This window comes from Neoarius graeffei, chromosome 23, assembly GCF_027579695.1.
Source record: "Neoarius graeffei isolate fNeoGra1 chromosome 23, fNeoGra1.pri, whole genome shotgun sequence".
Taxonomy (NCBI): Eukaryota; Metazoa; Chordata; class Actinopteri; order Siluriformes; family Ariidae; genus Neoarius; species Neoarius graeffei.
The window spans coordinates 43,339,096-43,364,649 of NC_083591.1; the positions used below are offsets into that span (position 1 = coordinate 43,339,096).

At 42.0% G+C, this 25,554-nt stretch overlaps 1 protein-coding gene across 2 annotated transcripts in view; it reads left to right on the forward strand.

Moving 5' to 3' along the window:
* sirt6 (sirtuin 6) overlaps positions 1–25,554 on the forward strand; it is an 88,009-nt gene that overhangs the window by 34,375 nt on the left and 28,080 nt on the right. For both annotated transcript variants that reach the window (XM_060905350.1, XM_060905349.1), the window contains exons 3-4: positions 5,510–5,692; positions 15,770–15,829. In XM_060905350.1, coding sequence (XP_060761333.1) covers positions 5,510–5,692; positions 15,770–15,829 — 243 coding nt within the window. The remainder of the gene's footprint in view (positions 1–5,509; positions 5,693–15,769; positions 15,830–25,554) is intronic.

Sequence of the window (25,554 nt, forward strand, 5' to 3'; positions counted from 1 at the left end):
TCCTACCAAAGCGGTCCTACCACTGCCTTTCACTTTTTGGAAAAACGTATGACCTGAATCCGTCCCCCCGCTAACCAGGCCTGCTCTCAATATTTTAGTGTGTTCTTGGAGCAAATTCTGAAATGACTCGAGAAATAGCGGGGAAGCCATAATGGTTCGAGAAGCAACTTTGGGACCAAAAGGTCGCCAGTTCGACTCCCTGGACCAGCAGGAATGGCTGAAGTGGGCACCTAACCCCCAACTGCTGCCCAGGCTGCTCAGAGTATGTTGTACGTCGCTCTGGATAAGAGCATCTGCTAAATGCCTGCAATGTAATTAACGTAATGATTAATTCATTACAGTAATTCAATGAATGAATTAGTCCTGGGTATGACTTTAAACTGCAACCAGTGGTGAGTCTTGGGTCTGGGAGGACTTCAGTATTGGGAAAAGTGGAGTTACCCCTTAATCACCATTGCTCTCAGGTCTGCTCTGACCCAGAGTGGTAGCACGTGCCTGGGTTCCAGCTATGGGTTAAATAGTACATCGCTAATAAGGCGCTGACAGCAGGTCGCTTTTTGGTGCAATGTGGCAGATAAACCCAACAGGGTCACTAGATGGCATGCAGAAGAGCCACTCAAATGGCTAACGGATGGCATCACTCAGCCCGTCTGTCACTGCGGGGCAACTTCCATACCCTTCAGGTCTGTGGCACTTTTGTGCACCACTTGGCATCAGATCTGGAGGTCCAGAGAGACATCACAATGGGGGCACGATGTTGTTTGCCTTACCTTACAGTGCAAGAATAGTATGAGAGAGCTCACAAGGCCAGACGTTTCCATGGTGGCTCAGCTGGGCCGTTGGTGCCACTGCTGTGAGTGTCTGTCGCTCTGGTGCAGACTTCGCAGCCCATCTGTGTTTCTGCGCATCCTAATGAAGCAGTCATCGCTAGCGATGGACAGCCGACAACGGATGTAATGAACAATATGGCAAGAATACATCATGGTAGTGTTGTAGTACTTAAGATTGGTCTTGGTCTCAAGACCACTTTTTGAAGGTCTCGGTCTTGAGATTTGACATTTTTACTTGGTCTTGTCTCAGACATGGAGGACTTGGGATTTTATTTCAAGACCACAACTATGGGGGTTTCACTTAAATTGTCTGTGTATTGTCTGATTTGTTTATTAACATCGTTACTGTGATTGGATGTAAAACTTCCTGCCTCACATGCAACCAATAACATGACTCATTTGTTAATTTGAAATTTTTCTTCCTGTTAACAGCCGTTACCCCTCCCCGCACCCCTTCTCACACACTGATCAGGTCCTGGTCTTGACTTGATCTCAACCCCTCAAAGTCTTGGTCTTGTCTCGGTCATGACTTGGTCTCGGTTTAGGTGGTCTTGACTACAGCACTACATTACGGAACTCTTTTTTTTTTTTTTTTTTATAAATGGCTTATATAATGAGCGACCCATAATTTATTAATGAAGAACATGTCATGCTTTTTAACCATTTGTTGATACGTTTAATGTCATGGAGTGTCCATGAAACAAGTTAGTTCCTGTAATCATTTTCCTTGTAAAGGATTATCTCATCAAACTCTTTCCCCCCCGGTCTTTAAGAAAAGTTGAGGAAAAAATGCAGCTTGCCATATTACCGAGAAAGTCCTGAAGACTGTCACATGGTGGGACATGTGCTGACTGATCCAAAGCACTGAAACTGGGGACTCCTTCCGTAAATGTTTTTTTTTTTTTTTTTAATTGCCAAGGCGTGGCATCCGTTCACAATTCAGTTAAATCGTGTATCCTCCATCAGTTCTCCACAGATTTCCGTTCTGAAAGAACTAATCACTCCATACAAAACTTGATTGTTGTTTTGTCAGATTTTTTTTTTTGCTAACGCAGTGTTTCCCACAGACCAGGTAGCAATTTGTGGTGGTCCACTGTGCTGATGAGGGAATCGTGCACAGTGGTGTCATGGCGGTCGGTGGAGTCGGTCATTGGGGTGTATGCAAAGTGTTTACAGTGGGCGGTGTTCAAACACACAGTATTTTTCTTCAGAGTCACCTGCTGGGACTATTTTAAAGCTACAAGAAGCATTTGAGATTATTCAGTTCAATCTAAATTCTTTTAAGTTCTTTAAGAGAAGACAGCTAAAACAATTTTTCCCAGAACCCTGCCTGGTTTCATTCTTCGACCCAACTTTACATTACAGGGCAGGCCATTAGTTTGCTGAGCTTGATGTTGGTGGAAAACCTGTCCTTTAAATTTATGAAAATTACTCACCAAAATTAAAGTTTTTTACCTTAGTTTTTTGCCTTTTTGGTGGCAATCATTCTTTAGTTGACATTCAAGAAATAAATTGCAAAAAAACAAGCTGGAGGTTTTTATTTTAATTATTGAACTCAACACTTACCTCAACCAATACTAAAATGAAATAAATAGTATAATGTAACAACAAAATAATAAAATATCATAATTAGATGTAAGAAACCACTTAAGGTAACACCAAGGCAACTAACAATAATGAAAAAGCATTACCCTAATTGGTGCAAAGCCTGCATGCCCCATCAGAACATTTAATTCTGCATGGCTTCCTGAAAAAAAAAAAAAACTCAAGTGCCCTATCGTAAGGGAAGTCATTGGGTTCGCGACCATTTATGGAGATTCGTAAGCAGGCTGCCAGGTGTTCCCCGTGGAGCCTATTCCTGAGGTCTGTTTTAATCTATGGATAAAAAAAGTACATTTTCTTCATCATCAAAGCACTAAAAATTTCCATTACATCAAAAAATATACAAAGGAATACTAAATTTCTGTGTGCTTACGCTATTCATAGCTGAGAAATCCCAGCTGAGAAAAGCAGCAAACATTGAAAGTCAATGAAATTATAATAGTCAAATAAATACGAAGTTATTATTAGCCTATGGGCATCCTACAGTAGCCTATCTCAACTACCGCATTGTTTCTTAAAATATTCAGATTTTATGCTTCAGATAGCATCAACTAGGCATCCCCGCGAGTATAACAACATTTTATTTAGGCTAGTGGGAAATCCTTATTTATTGTGAATGTCAAGGCATTATTAATAACTTGCATGAATGCTGAAGCGGGATAAACGGGATAATGCAATAAGGCCGGTTCCTCGCGTCAAGCTGCTACTGTATGCATCAAAATTGGTTTATAGCCTGACTCAGGGATGTCCATTTCCTGTAAGCCAAGAAGGCTATGATAAAGCTCATCACGAGCACGACGTAGGCTACCTTTTAAAATAAGGGGTCGGAAGGCGAATCGGGAAGGCTGCGTTATTTTTATTTTTGGGGGGCTTTTTTCACCTTTTTAATTGGATAGGACAGTGTAGAGACAGGAAATGAGCGGGAGAGAGACGGGGAGGGATGGCCTACTTGCAGTCCGGGAATTTAAGCCTATATAAACACTGACTCGCACACAGTGTTGCCAGATACTGCTGATGTTTTCCAGCCCAAAATATGTTCAAAACCCGCCAAAATGCACTTAAAACCGTCCAATCTGGCAACATTGCTCGCACATGCTGCTAAGGCGGAAGGTAGTTTGTCGACGTCACCTCAAGACGACGTCAACGATTGGTCAAATTTGCGGGAAAGTTGCGGTGATTGGATATAATTGCAGCACCGCCCTGAATTCGCGGGGATTGGTTGAATTTGCGTTGAAGTTGCAAATCGCAACATCGCGAAACCCTGGAGGGTCCGGATATAAATGAACGGAACGATACGCAGTGGAATTTTTTTTTTTTTTTTTTTCAAAATCGCGAGTCTGATTGTGTGGCGATAGGAATCCATTGTGTGGCGCTGCGCCACACAATGGTCTATGTATGGGAAACCCTATAACGAGTTTGTAATTGGGCCAAATAGACAAGTTTTTCAGGCTTCTCACTAGAATTATATCTCCTCTGATTTCAGTTCTGATCGATGTTTTGGGTCGATCTTCCCTCGAGGAACAAAACTTGGTCATTTGTTCCTTGGTTGATTTTTCCTCTTGTAAACAATTTGTTTACAACTTTGTTTTTCAGTTAAATCGTATCTCTCTCTCCTCAGTTTTCAGTGGATTTCAGTTCTGATTGTTTTGTTTGAAAGAACTAGACCTTCTGTACAATACTTGGTCATTGTATTGTCAAATTTCTGCTTGTTGGCTCCTTCAGTCTTGAAAGATCATGGTGATCTGCGCCAGGGGTCATCCATCAGTTGTCGAGTTGCAGCACCTAGTATGGCTATATAGGCCGATGCATGAGCCGCACGATCTGCTACAGTTGCTGCAGGTGAAGTTGCTTGGTCGGGTGTCTGTTGATGTCATCTGCAGTCTCCGCTGTCGTTGGAGCCTCCTGTCTCTCCTTTCCTCTGCTTTCCCAACGACGGCCTTGGTGGCGGACCGCGAGCCGGCGCGGTCTGAGGCCGCCGTCTCCAGGTCTGCAGGGTTGAAGCCGCCTGCCCTCAGGTCGTGCTTGCACACGTCCTTGTAGCGTAGTGCAGGTCGTCCTGTGGGTCTGGAGCCTGTGGCCAGCTCACCATATAGCACGTCCTTTGGGCTGCGGCTGTAGTCCATGCAGCTGACGTGGCCTAGCCCCAGCACAGGCGTCTCTGGGTCAGCATGGCAAACATGCTGGGCATCCCTGCCTTGGCCAGGACATCGGAAAGGGAACCTGTCAAGCCGTTTGTTTTTTACTTACCCGGCTTGGCAGGCGTGATTGGTGGGACGTGGCTCTGCTCGGTGTGAGAGAGCCCCTTGTTACTACCCCCAACCAAGCATCAAATGTCTGCTAATGAACTGCTAATTAGGTCACCTTAATGAGTTTTCAGACTTTTCACTAGAATTGTATCTCCTCCCTCATTTATCATGCAAATTCAGTTCTGATTGATGTTTCGAGTAGATCTTCCCTCGGGGAACAAAATTTAGTCTTTTTTGTTGATTTTGCTGTTGTAAACCATTTGTCGTAGAGGTCAGTCCTCTCTCACATCATCACATTTCAGTTCTGTTTGATGTTTTGGTCATCATGTTTGTTTTGATGGCAGGCCAGATGAGCTACTACATCCTTGACGTTCTGGTAAAAATGTTTTTATTATTATTATTATTATTTAGATTATGTAGATCATCTGCCATACAATTCAGTGTTACTATAGAAATGACATTATAGTAGAAAAGAGTATTAATAACTAAAGAAGCCGTGGCCTAATGGTTAGAGAAGCAGATTTGGGACCAAAAGGTCACCATTCGATTCCCCCAACTGCTCCCCAGGCTGCTCTGGGTATGTTGTGCGTTTTGCACTGCAATCCTACAAATTGAAAAAGATGTCTTTGAGTAGCAAATTAAATCTAAACTCAATTCTGTCTTAAAAAAAAAAAAGGATTGAATCACTCTAGAATGTTCTATATTTATTCTGGGGGGGGGGGGGGAACATGTCCTGAAACGTCCTAGTTTGATAAATGCTGACCTAGAAGTGTGTGTGTGTGTGTGTGTGTGTGTGTGTGTGTGTGTGTGTGTGTGTGTGTGTTCTTGCAGAGGCCCAAAAGGTGTCTGGACGATGGAGGCAAGAGGAGAGAGTCCTCAGTTTGACACTACATTTGAAGACGCTAAGCCGAGCGTGACTCACATGGCGCTGCTGCAGCTGCAGAGGGCCGGATACCTCAAATACCTCATCAGCCAAAACGTAGACGGCCTTCACCTGCGCTCGGGCTTCCCCAGGTAAACAACAACAACAACAAAAAAAAAATGTCCATTAAAGCACAGCGCTGTCAAATTCTCAAATCCGATTGGTCGCTTTTTGTTTTTATGTACCGTATTTTCCGGACTATACGTCGCTCCGGAGTTTAAGTCGCATCAGCCAAAAAATGCATTATGAAGACGAAAAAAACATATATACGTCGCACCAGACTATAAGTCGCACTTTTTTGAAGGGTTATTCTATCCATAGAATCTGTGATTGTATCTGATAAGCGGCGCGTGGTTACTGCGCGACTGCATTGTTTATTTAATAAACGAACAGCTGAGCAGTGATAACGCGCCCTTTGCCCTGTAAGTAGCCTAGTCTGATTATTTTAAATATCTACTACTATCTTTAATACTATCACTATCGTTATTACTAATAGCCTATATTATTATTATAACTAATATTAGTAGCCTATTACTGATGCATTAATCAGTTTGCTTTTAGAATATTTTTACCGGTAGGGCTTATTATCGCCCCATGGCTCTTTCATCTGTGTTATTAAAGCTGTAGTCATCATCGAGGAGTGTCATTCTTCATTTTTGTCGAATTTTATTTCATCAAATCAGAGGTCAAGTAGGCTATAGGTATATCATCTCCAAAGACAGGTACGGTAGTAAAAACAACCGTCTAGTGAAAAAAAAAACCAACAACCGCTTTTAAATCCCCTACTTAAATCCTTAAAATGAGTCATTTAACTCATGTCTTGTGTGATCTGATCTCCAATGGTGAAATAAACCGGTTGTGATGAGTACAGTCTGTTATTTTAGAAGATAAATGTAATATATAATTTAATATATAGACTAATAAAAATTAATATTTTATAATATAGTATCACGACATATTACTGTCTGTAACTGTTTGTCACTAAAGCGTTTTCTAAGATCATAATGTCTGATATTATTATTATTATTATTATTATTATTATTATTATTATTATTTTACACACACAATAAGCGCATGTGCGTAAAGTTATAGTAAACCATCCCCCGCCTTTTTTTTTTTTTTTTTTTGAGTCGCCGGACCCACCCACCTCCTGCGTTCCGGGACCTCCCACTTCACAAATTAAGCACTGCCTAAAATCACTACATAACTTATTTAAATAACTATAGGCCTATCATTAATAATAAAACACAGATCAATCAAGTTTATCAAGCTGATGATTTCACTCCAAATCAGCAAATCCATTGAATTCCTCATCCTCGGTGTCGCTTCTGAACAACTCTGCCAACTCCAGCGGCAGATGAAGCGCCGTTTCCTCTTCTTCTGCGTGGCTGTCGTCAGACTCAGCATCAGCTCCAGTTATTCTGCGGTGAAAAAAAAAAAAACATATATACGTCGCACCGGAGTATAAGTCGCATGGCCAGCCGAACCATGAAAAAAAGTGCGACTTATAGTCCGAAAAATACGGTAGATTATTTTCTGTAAAGGCAGCTCTGAAAGTAGTTCCGGCCACAAGACAAATCCGTGCTCGTTGCCATCGGTGCCGAGTTCTAATATGTGCTCGTTCTAATGCTCTCGTTTCCGTCGTACCAGTTTACACAGGGACTTGCTTGGTGTACTGTCGCAGTTGCTAACTTCTGGGAAAATGAGGAGGAAAGGCTTTTGTGGAAGGGATAATATACTGTGACAATTTAGAAACAAACATGGCCACCAGGTCTGCTTCATTAAATCCGGAAGATTTTTGAGAGAATTTTGAAAGAGAAAGACGCATCGAACACCCGAAAGTAATGTGTATGTATAATAATTATAACAATAACAAGTGTTGCCAGGCAAAGCGAACCTCACCGGTAGCACTTATGATGAATATGAAGGAAGATATCGTGAAAAAATGATTTTGACCTTGTGTGTGTGTGTGTGTGTGTGTGTGTGTGTGTGTGTGTGTGTGTGTGTGTGTGTGAATGCACTTGGCCAATAAACATGGTTCTGATTCTGTCGTCCCCTGCGACAGCGTGTGTATGTCCGCCTCGGTTCGGAGGTTTCAGTTTCGAAAACTGTAAGAGGTAAGAGTAGAATAATATACAGTGTTTCCCCTAGAAAATGTTTGAAGGTGCGGTGGCAAGACCTGTGCTCAGACGTCCCACCCCAGTACGAGGATAAAAACAGCCAACAGCACAGAAGGCTATACATAGATTAATCCGTCGGTCATGACTTTAGCCCACAACATGCCAGCACATAACTGCGCAGAATAAAATGCTAAAACAGCCAACAGTACACAACAAAAGCACCTCGGTAGTAGGCTAACTCAACTTAAACAACTTGCTTGTATCAGTACCAATGCGGTATAGAAACATTGAAAACAGAGGAAGCACTGCACTCGGCGGTGCTAATAGAAGTAACCAATGACTTGCGCTTAAAACTTCCCAAAGGCCTGCCTGCGTCTGTCATTGGCCTGCACGAACTCCTTTGCGATGGCGGTCATGTCAGTTTGTTCCAGAATGTCACGGTGAATATGGCAGTTCATCAAGTCATTCAGTCTCTTGTGTCATTGTGGATCGGAGGTATGATTTCAGTCGACGAAGTGTGGAAAACGAACGCTCTGCTGATGCCGAGGGCACGAAGGCCAAAAGCCAGGGCACCGAGGCCATAAAATAAAACAATGATTTTAAGTTCATGTCTATAATGAATTTAATTTAAGGACTAATGACTCTTCTGAGGAAGATTGGAGTCCCGGTCAAAACTATCAAGCAGGTACAGAAACATCTACAATATTATGTCTGAAGATAAGAAAATATTGAACACATCTAAACTTATCAATCCATCACTCACTTCAAAAATTGTAAAACTTAAACCTACATCCTCCCATAATTTTTGTTCAGTTGACACCGAATGTGCAAGAGCATCTTCAGACTGTACTACTACGCAGATTTTTGATTCATCAAACTTGAGCCTGGAGTTCATCAAAATGTTTGACTGTAAATGGAACATATACTAGCATGCAGGCTACTGATTAACCCATAAGAGCCCAGACCGATTTCTCAATCAAGGAACATGATTGAGGAAATAAAATGAACTAAATAGACGACAAAGAAAACATTTCTGACCTTTTATTTTTTAAAACAGCACTTTCATGTCTCAAGATCTGAAATATTAAATTGCAAATTTGCAGAACACTGCAACACTATTACACTGTTAACCCCAAAGTTCATTCTATGCAAACAGTTTGAGTAAATTCCACTTTTAAAGATTAGTTTTATTGCATTACTTAAACAGTATGAGTATATGAAGAGTATATGAGACAGTCATTGGGTGTACTCATTTTTGTAATTTAAACAAACTAAGGCTACATCCACACGACAACGGCAACGAGATGTTATTTAAAAATATATCGCGTCCAAATGGGCAACGATCAATAAAATATCAGGTCCATATGGCAACGCAACGCTTGCTGAAAACGATGCAATACACATGCCACACCTCTAGGGGCGCTGTAAGACGGTCCCTTCGGAGACACCAGAACAATAGAAGAAGTAAGGACGCATGCGCATAAACTATTATGCGCGAGACTTCATATTAGCCACAAAGTCAGGAAAATCTGTTCTTAAAATTACATAATGACCAAATACAATGAAAAGTATTTTTCCAGTCTCACCTGTGAAAGGTAATCCCATGTGATCTCGTTTGGGCGGCAAACCTGTTGGTACAGTTAAACGCAGCTAATCTTTATTCTCCGCTTTGACCTATCCAATATGGCGGCGAGGATGACGTATGATTCTACGCGGAAGGCGGCGTCTTTAATGGTCCGGAATAAATTGAATGCTACACGTTGATGGATTAATTTGTTGTTTCTCACCTGTGAAAGGTAATCCCATGTGATCTCGTTTGGACAGTAAACCTGTTGGTACAGTTAAATGCAGCACAGGAATCTTTATTCTCCGCTTTGGCCTATCCAATATGGCGGCGAGGATGACGTATGATTCTATGCGGAAGGCGGCGTCTTTAATGGTCCGGAATAAATTGAATGCTACACGTTGATGGATTAATTTGCTCTTCTATGCCCTTTTTGAGGAATGTATTGTCGGACTTAAACCAACATCTGAAGAGGTGAGATCGCTCCTTTTTTTCCCTATTTTTGCTGGCGGGATTGACTCTGCCCTAAGGGCAGAGTCTCTCTCTCTCTCTCTCTCTCTCTCTCTCTCACTTTGCACCATGACACAATAAATATTCACAGTGAAAATATTTTGTAAGCGCATTTCATGAACCAAGTTATAGGATTTGTTGACAACTCGCATCGAGTTCGTTACACTTCTACCCGGCGTGAAGCACTCACAGTCATGTGGTTGTGACGTCATCGTAAACAAATCCGTTCTACTCATCCAGACGACTTCACAACGGCAACGTTGCCAGATCTTTCCACTCTGGAACCCGTTCTCAAAAAGATTGCGTTTTGGGCACCCAAAACGCCGGTGCCGTGTGGACGCCAGGCCTAAACGATAAGCAATTGTATCGGAGTCACCTGAATCCGTTGCCGTGTGGACAGGGCCTAAAACTATCATGTTTTACCTCAGGCCACAGACAAGTTGAGTTGACGGCTACAGAGGAAGTTGCGCCATTTTCTAATTTACACAGAGCAATTTAAGGTCTTTGCACTTTTGACAGCAAGCTAATTAGCATGTTAGCAGCTACAGTCGGTACTCGGCACGTTAAAAGTGGGTCAATGTTGTAATGACATAACGCTACTGTACAAGCAATGCTTATTTAACGGTAACAAACTTAAGCCCTATATGTTGAAATTCCTCTCTTATTCGTTCGTTAATTTATCACACAGTCTTACCTCAGTCAACTTCTTCCCTCCTTCTGTGAAAATTCAACGTCTCAGACGCGGACACAAGTGGGTGGGAGATGCGTTTGATTTAAGTCTTCTGATTGGCTGGTGATAGATTGGTGGGCGGGGGATGCGTTTGATTAAGTCTCCTGATTGGCTGGTGATAGATTGGTGTCATTATAGCGCGTCGGAGCGGTTCATGCCAGGCTCGAGTCCGCTCAACGTCAAAAAATATTGGTTTAGCCTATTTTTTAAATAATTTTCAAAAATAATTTTCAAAAAGTTACCCGGGCCACGGCCCCCCTTCAGGAATTCCTGAAGGTGCGGCGGCAAAAATCAAGGTGCGGCGGCCCGCCGCAGCCAATTGTACATAGCGGAAACACTGATATAAAGTACAGACAGTGGAAGCTTAGTGGAACGCACTTTCCCTCTGTAATAAACCTGTCTGAAAGCGATTTCTTTAATCAAGTCCATTTATTTATAATTTATATTTATAGTAATAAATCAACAGACCGGGGAAGTTTTTATCAATGGGGTTTAAGAGTGGGCGTGGCCAAAGCACCTTCCTTTGTGTATGTAAATGAACCAAGAAACCATCCAATGACAGCAGCGTATGCAAATGAGGCAGGTAGCGATCCAGTCAACGTGTTATCACCCAAATGAGGATGGGTTCCCTTTTGAGTCTGGTTCCTCTCGAGGTTTCTTCCTCATGTCCTCTGAGGGAGTTTTTCATTGAGGATAGATTAGGGATAAAATTAGCTCATGCTTTAGTCATTCAAATTCTGTAAAGCTGCTTTGCGACTCTGTCTGTCTGTTAAAAGCGCTATAGAAATAAACTTGCTTGTGGGCGGAGTCTTTCTGAGGCAGCGCTCCTGCAGTCTGAGCTCAGAGGGTTTTTTTTTTTTTTTTTAAACCTTTTTGGTGACCGTGATCTTGACTTTGGTCGGATGACCCCCCAAATTTTGGAGCTTCTATTTGAGACCAATGCTCGTCTATCCTGAAAGTTTCATAAAGATTGGTCCAGCTGTTTTCCTGTAACATCGTTTACGAAGAAAGAAATCCCACCGAAAACTATACCTCGCCCCCTGGTGGACTCCGTTCCGGGCGAGGTAATAATAATATTGGCTGGCTATCAATTATATTCCATTCAGCTAGCATGATCTTGAACTTGTCTTCAACTCGTTCAGTATCATGCTAGCTGAATGGAATATATCTAATATACCATGAAAAAAAGCCAGCCAATATTATTTAAATACGTCCCTTTCAGACATGCTGTTATTGGAAAATGATCAACTTCAGGCGATGACTGACAGTAACTCCACTTAACGCTGGGTTTCATCACACCACCCCGGTGTTGATCATGTAAGCAGTAATGTACAGCGAGCGGCTCATTATCGTGAAATAAGCATCCACCCAGACAAGGATGTGAAGAGGAGTCGTCCTTAATCACCCTGAAGGGGTTTAGTTGGTGATAACTGCCAGCTCACTGTATGTGATTTTATTGCTTCTGCTAATGATGTGGTCCATAGCGACAGTCTGTTTTAGAGAAATAACCCACTGGAGAATGCAGTAACTGACCAATCAGAATATTCAACAAAATCACGTCATAACGGTCCGTGTACTTTTTCGTTCATTCATTATTCTATTTTGGAATGAAAGATGAAATTTAAAAAAGGGTGCAGCTTGGTGTTTTATTTAAAACAATACAAGCAGAAATGGCTCTTTTTTGTTTTCGAAATGTATTGCCATCATCAAATAGTAGTATTACAACCCCGATTCCAAAAAAGTTGGGACAAAGTACAAATTGTAAATAAAAACGGAATGCAATAACTTACAAATCTCAAAAACTGATATTGTATTCACAATAGAACATAGACAATATATCAAATGTCGAAAGTGAGACATTTTGAAATTTCATGCCAAATATTGGCTCATTTGAAATTTCATGACAGCAACACATCTCAAAAAAGTTGGGACGGGGCAATAAGAGGCTGGAAAAGTTAAAGGTACAAAAAAGGAACAGCTGGAGGACCAAATTGCAACTCATTAGGTCAATTGGCAATAGGTCATTAACATGACTGGGTATAAAAAGAGCATCTTGGAGTGGCAGCGGCTCTCAGAAGTAAAGATGGGAAGAGGATCACCAATCCCCCTAATTCTGCACCGACAAATAGTGGAGCAATATCAGAAAGGAGTTCGACAGTGTAAAATTGCAAAGAGTTTGAACATATCATCATCTACAGTGCATAATATCATCAAAAGATTCAGAGAATCTGGAAGAATCTCTGTGCGTAAGGGTCAAGGCCGGAAAACCATACTGGGTGCCCGTGATCTTCGGGCCCTTAGACGGCACTGTATCACATACAGGCATGCTTCTGTATTGGAAATCACAAAATGGGCTCAGGAATATTTCCAGAGAACATTATCTGTGAACACAATTCACCGTGCCATCCGCCGTTGCCAGCTAAAACTCTATAGTTCAAAGAAGAAGCCGTATCTAAACATGATCCAGAAGCGCAGACGTCTTCTCTGGGCCAAGGCTCATTTAAAATGGACTGTGGCAAAGTGGAAAACTGTTCTGTGGTCAGACGAATCAAAATTTGAAGTTCTTTATGGAAATCAGGGACGCCGTGTCATTCGGACTAAAGAGGAGAAGGACGACCCAAGTTGTTATCAGCGCTCAGTTCAGAAGCCTGCATCTCTGATGGTATGGGGTTGCATTAGTGCATGTGGCATGGGCAGCTTACACATCTGGAAAGACACCATCAATGCTGAAAGGTATATCCAGGTTCTAGAGCAACATATGCTCCCATCCAGACGACGTCTCTTTCAGGGAAGACCTTGCATTTTCCAACATGACAATGCCAAACCACATACTGCATCAATTACAGCATCATGGCTGCGTAGAAGAAGGGTCCGGGTACTGAACTGGCCAGCCTGCAGTCCAGATCTTTCACCCATAGAAAACATTTGGCGCATCATAAAACGGAAGATATGACAAAAAAGACCTAAGACAGTTGAGCAACTAGAATCCTACATTAGACAAGAATGGGTTAACATTCCTATCCCTAAACTTGAGCAACTTGTCTCCTCAGTCCCCAGACGTTTACAGACTGTTGTAAAGAGAAAAGGGGATGTCTCACAGTGGGAAACATGGCCTTGTCCCAACTTTTTTGAGATGTGTTGTCTCGTCTCATCTCATCTGTAGCCGCTTTATCCTTCTACAGGGTCACAGGCAAGCTGGAGCCTATCCCAGCTGACTACGGGCGAAAGGCGGGGTACACCCTGGACAAGTCGCCAGGTCATTACAGGGCTGACACATAGACACAGACAACCATTCACACTCACATTCACACCTACGCTCAATTTAGAGTCACCAGTTAACCTAACCTGCATGTCTTTGGACTGTGGGGGAAACCGGAGCACCCGGAGGAAACCCACGCGGACACGGGGAGAACATGCAAACTCCACACAGAAAGGCCCTCGCCGGCCCTGGGGCTCGAACCCAGGACCTTCTTGCTGTGAGGCGACAGCGCTAACCACTACACCACCGTGCTGCCCGAGATGTGTTGTTGTCATGAAATTTAAAATCACCTAATTTTTCTCTTTAAATGATACATTTTCTCAGTTTAAACATTTGATATGTCATCTATGTTCTATTCTGAATAAAATATGGAATTTTGAAACTTCCACATCATTGCATTCCGTTTTTATTTACAATTTGTACTTTGTCCCAACTTTTTTGGAATCGGGGTTGTAATATATGAACATTTTGATCATTAATAGAACTTAAGTTTAATGTGAATTTGGTTTGTCATTTTTGTTGATCATGAATTATAACCATACCCTTGAATGTAGAATGTGATATTTTATTTTGAATTCAAACAATACTCCTATTGATTTGAAACATATATTTTCATGTAAATATATAAAAAAGACAAGAGATTTTTTTTTTAATCTACTACAGCTCAGATTGCAGGAAAAGTGGTTTGTAAGGCCTTATTTTTCAAAATTTTCCTGGGGGGGGTATCCTTCCCAGACCCCGTTGGCTTCAGGCGCCTTTGGCGCCCTCGCATACCTTTTATCTTGTTTTCTGCTTTTTTTTGATGACCACCCACTCTCATCCCTGCAAATTTGATTTTGAACAATCGATTCACATGCTGTAATTTCGTACATATACCCTGTCTACACTAGGGATTTTGTACCGATACGATACTACTTTCGTACCGCAACACCTGTCCACACTAGCAACTATACCAGTACTGTAGCGGTATAACTGTATCGGTACGAAACCCACAAATGTATGGGTTTCGTACCGGTACAGTATCGGTACTGTAGCGCTTCACTGTAGTGTGGACAGATGAAGCGGTTCTGTATCGATACAAATATAATACGCATGCGCAAAGTCACACACCTCAATCGATGTCTTCGCTGAATAAAATAGTGAAGAACAGAGATTCGTTTTCTTTGTTTCTTTCTCAACTGCCTCGCACGTTTTATACGATTCGACACGTTTCATCCGCCATATTCTCGGAAGGAAGTTACTCGGTAACCATGGAAACATTTCGCGCACACGCATTTCAACTACCGTGAAAGAAAACCGCAAACATTTCTCGCTAGTGTGGACAGATGCACTAAACTGTACCGGTATACTTACTTTGTATCGATACAGTTATACCACTGTCGTACCGGTATAAGTGTGAACACAGCTAAAGATTCTTTCACACTAAGGACCAAGAACTACATGCATGTCCACATGGTTAATTTCCATCTGCTCTGTGTGTTTGTGTGCGCGCATGTTACTTCCTGCGCTTTCTTTTTCACCTTTACCACTTGTGCGTATGACACACGACTCCTATAGAACTGCAGATTGGAATGTGATGGGTTTGGATTTGATGTGTTTTGACAGCTCTCATCACTCTGATCACTCCCAGCGCTGCGTTTTTCATTTCTGCACACGATCCTCGTGATTAGCGCTGCTTCGGCCCTGCGTTGTTCCTCCCAGGTTGCCGTTAACATCGCCGCTCTTGTGATTATAACTCTGCCGGTATAAATCATCTGGAGACTAAGTGTCCTCTGAGGCCCGAATAAAAATTCAGCGGTTTGACTGAATGCATTAACATGCTGAAATGTGTTCGTGATGAGGATGAGATGAATAGAAGTGTGTTTTTATGAAGCTGGCTGAACCGTATTTTGTATCTTTTTAACAGTGTGTGGGTTTTTTTTTCTTCTCTCTGTTTATCACTCATCAGCATTCTCTCTCTCTGTCTCTCTCTCTTTTTTTTTTCAGGGACCGATTGTCTGAGCTTCACGGGAACATGTTCGTGGAGGAATGTGAGAAGTGCGGCAAGTGCGTGTCTGTCTTCTGTCTAGTCTCTTCGTCAGTGTCTGTCTGTCTTTCGTCTATTCCTTTCTCCTGCTGAGATTCTCGTTCCTGTTTTCTTGCTGTACTCCTCCTCCTCCTGCTGTCTGTCTCCAGCCAGCACCTAATCCCTGCATCTATCTCTGACTCTCCAGCTTTTTTTTTTTATAAAAGCCTTCACTCGCTTCTGTCGTTTTACCTTGAAGCCGACCTTCATTATTCATCAGAGTAGAAGATTAGAGTCCTTGGAAATTGCTAGAATTGGCATGGAATTAGCTTTTCTAAAGTTTTAAATTCTACTTTCTATAAGTAAACAGGGCGACACGGTGGTGTAGTGGTTAGCGCTGTTGCCTCACAGAAAGAAGGTCCTGGGTTCGAGCCCCGGGGCCGGTGAGGGCCTTTCTGTGTGGAGTTTGCATGTTCTCCCCGTGTCCGCGTGGGTTTCCTCCGGGTGCTCCGGTTTCCCCCACAGTCCAAAGACATGCAGGTTAGGTTAACTGGTGACTCTAAATTGACCGTAGGTGTGAATGTGAGTGTGAATGGTTGTCTGTGTCTATGTGTCAGCCCTGTGATGACCTGGCGACTTGTCCAGGGTGTACCCCGCCTTTCGCCCGTAGTCAGCTGGGATAGGCTCCAGCTTGCCTGCGACCCTGTAGAAGGATAAAGCGGCTAGAGATAATGAGATGAGAATGAGATAAGTAAACAATGGGGGGGGGGATGAGTAGAATCACTGTGGACCACAAAAACACTCACCGGCCACTTTAATAGGAACTTGTTCTTGATTGTAAGATTCCTGTTCTTGGCTTGCAGGTGGGGAACCCAATGCGGTCTTCTGCTGTTGCATGCTGAGATGCTTTTCTGCTCACCACGGTTGCAAAGAGTTGCTATAGCCTTCCTGGCAAAAAAGCTCAAGCCAATCTGTCCATTTTCCTCTGACCGGTCTTATCAACAAGGCGTTTGTTTCCGCTCACTCGGTGTTTTTTGTTTTTCGCACTGTTCTGTGTAACTCTAGAGACTGTTGGGTGTGAAAACCCCAGGAGATCAGCAGTTTCTGAAATACTCAAACCAACGCCCATGCCACAGTGAAATGAAAGTCACACTTTGAGATCACAATTTTTTTTTTCCCCCCATTCTGATGTTCGAAGTGAACATTAACTGAAGCTCTTGATTTGTATCTGCATGATTTGATGCATCGTGCTGCTGTCAAGGCATCGGCTGATTTTTAGAGAACTGCGTCAAACAGCAGGTGGATGGGTGTTCCTGATAAAGTGGCCGGTGAGTGTAGATATGAGCAAAGAAGCAAACTGTAGACCCTGGTGAGTGAGGTGTGTTCAGTGCTCACTGAATTGAAGTGCTCTCTCTCTCCTCTGCTTATTTCTTCAATTCTCTGTTATTTGTCAGTGTCTAAAAACACTTGACCTTTTGCAAAGCCCCATGGTCCTTAGTTACAGTTGCTACGTCCATCAAGCTTTTCAGAACCATGCAGGAAGTAGCCCGAAGACGCCTAAACATGAAGGAAGAAATCTGCACGTTACCAGAGAAAATAACACAACACCGCAAATGTTTTTCATGTTATATTTCTAAACATGTTGATCATGTGGGAATGTTGTATACGTTTTATTTGTCCACCTACGGTACCATTTTTCTAGGGGCTTTCAACTGCCTCCTAAGTGTTCCCTCGTCTGGTCAAATAACAGGATTGGAATAATCTGTCCGGTGTCTGCCATAACCCAGTACGGAAAGTATGAACCGGAACGGGACGGGACATTACAATAGCGTTGCGTTTTTTCTAAATATTCAGGGGTTTCATACTTAAAGTGCCATTCCACCATTGGATGTATTCTTTGGCATAAAATACAATATATTTTATGACAACATGACTAGATAGAGAAATCTTTTAGCTTCAAAATGATATATCAAACATAATTTTTTGACAACGACAAGTATATTAATTTTGCGACCAAAGTCACCTACCCTTTTAATTTCCGCGCGGTAGTGAAACGTGATGTCATCGGCAGGTTCCCCTTCTTGTGTACCACGTGTCGGTCTATTTTTAGACCAGGAAACCCCCAAAGTGAGAGAGTCATTTCTCCTCGTATATGGGGGCCAAAAAAATTGCGAAAAATTGAGTTAATCTTTCAGTTAGCTAGATTTATTGGTATTAGCTAGATTTATTGGTATTATTTTTAGCGCGTTCTATCCGCCATTGCTGATAATATGTGCCACGTCACACGTCACGTGGTACACAAGAAGGGGAACCTGCCGATGACATCACGCGCGGAAATGAAAAGGGTAGGTGACTTTGGTCGCAAAATTAATATACTTGTCGTTGTCAAAAAATTGTTTGATATATCATTTTGAAGCTAAAAGATTTCTCTATCTAGTGATACCATTTATATATGTTGTCAAAATATATTGTATTTTATGCCAAAGAATACATCCAATGGTGGAATGGCACTTTAACATCTTTTATTTTTTTCGCGGTCTGGTTTCTATCAAATCCTGCGCTCTGATTGGCTGGCGAGCGGGCCCGTATCCTACCATACGGGCCCCAGTTATGGACCCCGGTTACGGACCTCTGGCGACTCGCTCATTCACAACAACAAACAGTAGCATTTTTTTTTGTCAACATTTATTTATTTATTTATTTATAAGATTATCAAAAATCTTATAAATGTTTGCCAGCATTTCTCAGGAGAATAGCATTAATTTTACAGCATGGATCGCGATAATGACAGTGTTAACAGCGAAACCGAGTTTTACTACCCTGAGGAAGAAGAAATAAAACTAGACCGGACAATTCCCCGGGGGAAATTGTGAGAGGATGCAGTGCGCGAAGCAATTCGGTCACGCATGTTTGCTGGCCGTGAATGTGTGACCTGCAATGATGTTTCAATGCAATGATTATGTGTGTGCATGAGACAGCAGCCCCCCCCCCCCCCCCCCCCCCCCCCCCCGTCACTCACTGCTCCCAGACGGCATGGCGACGGGCCTGAGAAAGCACAGAGTGACACATAATCTTGTCAATTGTTGGCTGATTTTTGCTCAGGATCAGGCCTCGAACAACGACAAATAACTCTTCACCGAAAGCAGCTATTCACAAAATTCTTTCACAGTGAGCGCTAGAAGGGTCTCCTGAATAAACTGATGTGATTTTTTGTCTGTCGTGTTAAAACTGACGACACTAGAGCGATTTTAAAACGAGTGACTTTTCTGTCCCGTTTATAATGGGTGTCAATGAGCTAAGACACACAAGGTCTTGAATTTTGTGCTGTGTTTTACTACGGACCAGACCTCGAACAATGACAAATAACTCGACAACGGAAGCAGCTATTCACAAAATTCTTTCACAGTGAGCGCTAGAAGGGTCTCCTGAATAAAATGATGTATTTTTTTGTTTGTAGTCTTAAAAATAACGACACTAGAGCGATTTAAAAACGAGTGACTTTTCTCTCACGTTTATAATGGGTGTCAATGAAGCCTGTCAGCTGCCCTGTCCTCAGTTTGACGCTTGTCATTCAAAAACTGTAAATCCTATCGTTTAGGTAGACACATTGTGTGAATCAGGACAAGTTTTCCTACTACTTTTGAGAAAATCACGTCTGTAGAGTGAAATTTGTGGCTGAAAACACAGTTTAAGCGAGAAAGTTTGAGCTTTATTTTCAACCTCTCTCCACTCTAAGTTAACGAGCTTCACTGGTGTGTAACGCAATAGACACCCATTCAAAAGCCGGATTTTCTCCCAGAACCCACATGGCGGTTGAGCCGGGACTGATCCGAAAGTGTAGAACCTAGCAGAAAAGTTGAATGCCAGATCCACAGAGGAGAAGTTTTCCTACGTTTTAGAGTTTGAATCACGTCTCTAGGTGAAAGCATGCCAGAGCAGCGGATGTTTGAAAAAGTGCTTTTTTTTCAATTAATTCCATAGAAATGAAGGGTTTTTTTGGGCGATTTTTTCGCGACTACGTCGCGAAAAAATCGCAATCTGTAGAGAAAAGTAATAGCATAGCGAGTCCGATCGAGCCGCACGTTTTGATATATTGTTTGTCTGTGTGCGACGTACGGTTATTGAGTTATTCGAAATCAAAATTTGCGTAGGAATAATAAGATGAAGAAGAAGAAGAAGAAATACGTAGAAGAACAATAGTTGCAGTGCTTTGCACTGCAACCTATGGGCTCCCCTAGGGGAGCCCATAGGTTGCTGTGCTGCAGCACTGCATCCTAATAAAACATTTCAGGAGAAAGCTAAAAACCTGTAACTTGCTAATGCCGAGCAAAAACATGGCTGAATCCTGAATGACTCAATTTTGTATAAATAGGGGACTACATAGGTGGCAAAATGTAGTTTGTTTGTTTTTGTTTGTTTGTTTGTTTTCCTGCCATGGAAGTGCACTTGTATACCGAGGAGGAAGCCATTTGCATTACAACCGTGAATGAGGATTCAAAATGGCGGCTCAGCTCGGTTTTCCCTTTCGGGGGCTCTCGTTTTCTGTTAGAATTTGGTAAAGAAAAAAATAAATATATTATGTACCAGCTTAAGGTCGGTCCGTATGGTGAAATACCGTGACCTCGGCCTTGAATACTGACTTCGGCCCAGAGGGCCTCGCTCAGTACAATCAAGACCTCCGTCACGGTATTTCACGATCCGGACCTCTCAGCTGGTAAATAACATATATGTACTCACATGTATCACTGTCATGTATTCTTTGATTATCCAGTGTTATTATATCCCATCACATCATATTAACGTTATATTCACAATATTTTCAATCGAAATTGATCTAAAAGCCCCGAACTCCAATTACGGAATATACCTCGGCGTGACGTCACAAAGAAATCCTGTGTGGCGGAACGAGCACCATCTCGAGTAAAATGTGGTTTCACACTGATTGTGAAAACGTGGGTCATAAAACAGAATCACAGATTTAAAAAAAAAAAGATAAGAACTTGAAATGTATACAATGTCAGCTGAAGAAACGAAAAGGTAGAGGTCGGGGAAGAGGCAAGAAATTGTAAAATAGATGAATAAATAGTAGTAAAGTTATATGTTTTGACAATAAAACAACTAAACAAATATATTTTGTTTTTCTTCTAACTTTATCAATCATACGTCACGGGACGAGTTCATCTATAAAGGCGGAATGACTAATCTAATTACCGATTAATAAAATGGTGGACGTGACAGATGTCTCTGTGTAACTGGAACAAAAAAGGTAAGATTATACATTATGTAAATAAATGTCACAGAAATGGTATTGCGGGACGGGGCACTTGTTATACATGGGACAGAACAGCATATAAAAACCCGGAAGGCAAATATGTGTGTTATTTACCAGCTGGGAGGTCCATATCGTGACCGAGGTCTTGAAAGTATTGGCCGAGGTCACGGTATTTCGCCATATGGACCGACCTTAAGCTGGTAAATATATATATTTTTTTTCTTTACCAAATTCTAACAGAAAACAAGAGCGCCCGAAAGGGGAAAACCGAGCCGAGCCGCCATTTTGAATCCTCATTCACGTCTGTAATGCAAATTGCTTCCTCCTCGGTATACAAGTGCACTTCCATGGCAGGAAAAAAACTACATTTTGCCGCCTATGTAGTCCCCTATTTATACAAAATTGAGTCATTCAGGATTCAGCCATGTTTTTGCTCGGCGTTAGCAAGTTACAGGTTTTTAGCTTTCTCCTGAAATGTTTTCTTTTATTTCTTCTTCCTCAGGGTAGTAAAACTCGCTTTCGCTGTGAAGACTGTCGTTATCGCTATCCATGCTGTAAAATTAATGCTATTCTCCTGAGAAATGCTGGCAAAATTTTATAAGATTTTTGATAGACTTATAAATAAATCTTATAAAAAAAAAAAAGATAAATGTTGACACATTCTACTATGTTTGTTTGTTGTTGTTGTGAACAAGCGAGTCGCCAGAGGTCCATAACCGGGGTCCGTACCATAGAATACGGACCCACTCGCCAGCCAATCAGAGCGCAGGATTTGATGGAAACTGCACCGCGAAAAAAATAAAAGAAAATGCATAACCGTTCTGTTCTGTACCGTGTTATGGGAGATGCGATCTGTCCTCGGTCTCCCATTCAAGAAATACTGCGGAGAGTAAACTCAAATAAATCACAATGCAATGTTAGTTCTAGTCGTTGGTCACAGGTGGAACGCTAGTGGGCCAATATTAACGGTTACTAAGTTAGGATATCTCTGGCCACAGACTCGGCTGATTATGTTTATCAGGTACGTTGATAATGTTTTGTAGTCTGTAATGTGTTGATTTGTTGATAATAATTATCGTGTGGGTAAAAGTAACAGGAATATAATATACGTTGGGTGCCGATAATGGCTAGATAATTGCCACTAATTTAACTTGGCATAGTATGGTTACCTTGGAGCAGACTAAGGGATTTCTGTTGAATTTTTTTTTTTTTTTTTGGATGCATTAATCTGGCTGTAGGGTCTTCCACACCACTTAATCCATTACCAACATCGATCAGCTTGTTGGCTCACACGCTCATAGGCCGGTGAGCTATTTGCCGTCACGCAGCGTCCGTCCACAGTTCACAAAGATTGCAACTCTTCCTTGAGTTTTCAATGGATTTCGATTCCGGTTGTTTTGTTTGAAAGATCTAATCAGTCTGCACAAACGTTACTTCCTGGTTTTGTGATTTCTCATTAACAAGTTGCTAATTAGGCCAGTTAACGCACTTTGAGGAAAATCGCTACTCCTCCGTCAGTTTTCAATGGATTTTAATTCTGATTGTTTTGTTTTGAAGATGAAATTGTTTTCATGACGATTAACTTGGCTAATTATAAAAGAGTCTGGTTTCTCGTGGTATGGCCGTGTGCGTCGCTGACACACTGGTGTTTTGGGTTTCAGGAAGGGGAAGAAAATTACACCCTCCTCCAGACCTTGTATCCGATTTGCAGGTACACTGCTTGTTTTTTGGCATTTTGCTGTCTGGTGAAAGCTTGACCGAAAGCTCCCTCACAAAGAATCCATTTCTCAGGTAGGATTGGACTAGAACCTTTCTGGGGTGGGGCTTTGCAAAACAAATAACTTCATGTAACAAGATAACCAACAGATTTTTGGAAACCAGGTGTGGGGGAGTACGCCTTGTAATTCAGTAATGGGGCGGCACAGTGGTGTAGTGGTGAGCACTGTTGCCTCACAGCAAGAAGGTTCCAGGTTCGAACCCCATGACCAATGGGGGTCTTTCTGTGTGGAGTTTGCATGTTCTCTCCGTGTCTGCCTGGGTTTCTTCCGGGTGCTCCGGTAGCGGGGACTCATGGTAGCGCTCACCTATTCTTCTCCGGACAATCATTTTTCCAGATGTCCCAAACAGTCTGAAGGGGGTTTCATCAGAGAAAATAACTTTTACCCCAATCCTCTGCAGTCTGCAAAAAGTTATTTTCTCTGATGAAGCCTCCCTTCAGACTGTTTGGGACATCTGGAAAAATGATTGTCCAGAGAAGAAAAGGTGAGCACTACCATGAGTCCTGTCTCATGTCAACAGTAAAGCATCCTGAGACTATTCATGTGTGGGGTCACTTCTCATCCAAGGCAGTGGGCTCACTCACAGTTTTGCCTAAGAATGCTGTCATGAATAAAGAATGGTATCAAAACATCTTCCAAGAGCAACTTCTCCCAATGATCCAGGAACAATTTGATGATGAACAATGTTTCTTTCCAGCATGATGGAGCACCATGTCCCAAGGCAAAAATGATAACTAAGTGGCTCGGAGAACAAAATATTGAAATTTTGGGTCCATGGCCAGGAAACTCCCCAGATCATAACCCCATCAAGAACCTATGGTCAGTCCTCAAAAAGCAGGTGGACAAACAAAAACCCAAAAATTCTGCTAAACTCCAAGCACTGATTACGCAAGAATGGGTTGCCGTCAGTCAGGATTTGGCCCCCAAGCTGATATCCAGCATGCCAGAGCGAATTGCAGGAGTCTTGAAAAAGGGTCAACACTGTAAATATTGACTCTTTGCATACACTTGATGTATTTTGTCAATAAAAGCCTTTGAAACTTATGAAATGCTTATACAACCCCGATTCCAAAAAAGTTGGGACAAAGTACAAATTGTAAATAAAAACGGAATGCAATGATGTGGAAGTTTCAAAATTCCATATTTTATTCAGAATAGAACATAGATGACATATCAAATGTTTAAACTGAGAAAATGTATCATTTAAAGAGAAAAATTAGGTGATTTTAAATTTCATGACAACAACACATCTCAAAAAAGTTGGGACAAGGCCATGTTTACCACTGTGAGACATCCCCTTTTCTCTTTACAACAGTCTGTAAACGTCTGGGGACTGAGGAGACAAGTTGCTCAAGTTTAGGGATAGGAATGTTAACCCATTCTTGTCTAATGTAGGATTCTAGTTGCTCAACTGTCTTAGGTCTTTTTTGTCGTATCTTCCGTTTTATGATGCGCCAAATGTTTTCTGTGGGTGAAAGATCTGGACTGCAGGCTGGCCAGTTCAGTACCCGGACCCTTCTTCTACGCAGCCATGATGCTGTAATTGATGCAGTATGTGGTTTGGCATTGTCATGTTGGAAAATGCAAGGTGGTGTCTTTCCAGATGTGTAAGCTGCCCATGCCACACGCACTAATGCAACCCCATACCATCAGAGATGCAGGCTTCTGAACTGAGCGCTGATAACAACTTGGGTCGTCCTTCTCCTCTTTAGTCCGAATGACACAACGTCCCTGATTTCCATAAAGAACTTCAAATTTTGATTCGTCTGACCACAGAACAGTTTTCCACTTTGCCACAGTCCATTTTAAATGAGCCTTGGCCCAGAGAAGACGTCTGCGCTTCTGGATCATGTTTAGATACGGCTTCTTCTTTGAACTATGGAGTTTTAGCTGGCAACAGCGGATGGCACGGTGAATTGTGTTCACAGATAATGTTCTCTGGAAATATTCCTGAGCCCATTTTGTGATTTCCAATACAGAAGCATGCCTGTATGTGATGCAGTGCCGTCTAAGGGCCCGAAGATCACGGGCACCCAGTATGGTTTTCCGGCCTTGACCCTTACGCACAGAGATTCTTCCAGATTCTCTGAATCTTTTGATGATATTATGCACTGTAGATGATGATATGTTCAAACTCTTTGCAATTTTACACTGTCGAACTCCTTTCTGATATTGCTCCACTATTTGTCGGCGCAGAATTAGGGGGATTGGTGATCCTCTTCCCATCTTTACTTCTGAGAGCCGCTGCCACTCCAAGATGCTCTTTTTATACCCAGTCATGTTAATGACCTATTGCCAATTGACCTAATGAGTTGCAATTTGGTCCTCCAGCTGTTCCTTTTTTGTACCTTTAACTTTTCCAGCCTCTTATTGCCCCTGTCCCAACTTTTTTGAGATGTGTTGCCGTCATGAAATTTCAAATGAGCCAATATTTAGCATGAAATTTCAAAATGTCTCACTTTCGACATTTGATATGTTGTCTATGTTCTATTGTGAATACAATATCAGTTTTTGAGATTTGTAAATTATTGCATTCCGTTTTTATTTACAATTTGTACTTTGTCCCAACTTTTTTGGAATCGGAGTTGTACTTCAGTAGACCATAGAAACCTCTGACAAAAAGATCTAAAACCCTGAAGCAGCAAACTTTTGTGAAAACCCAAGTTTGTGTGCATCTCAAAACTTTTGGCCATGACTGTAGATAAGTTTTGTTAAT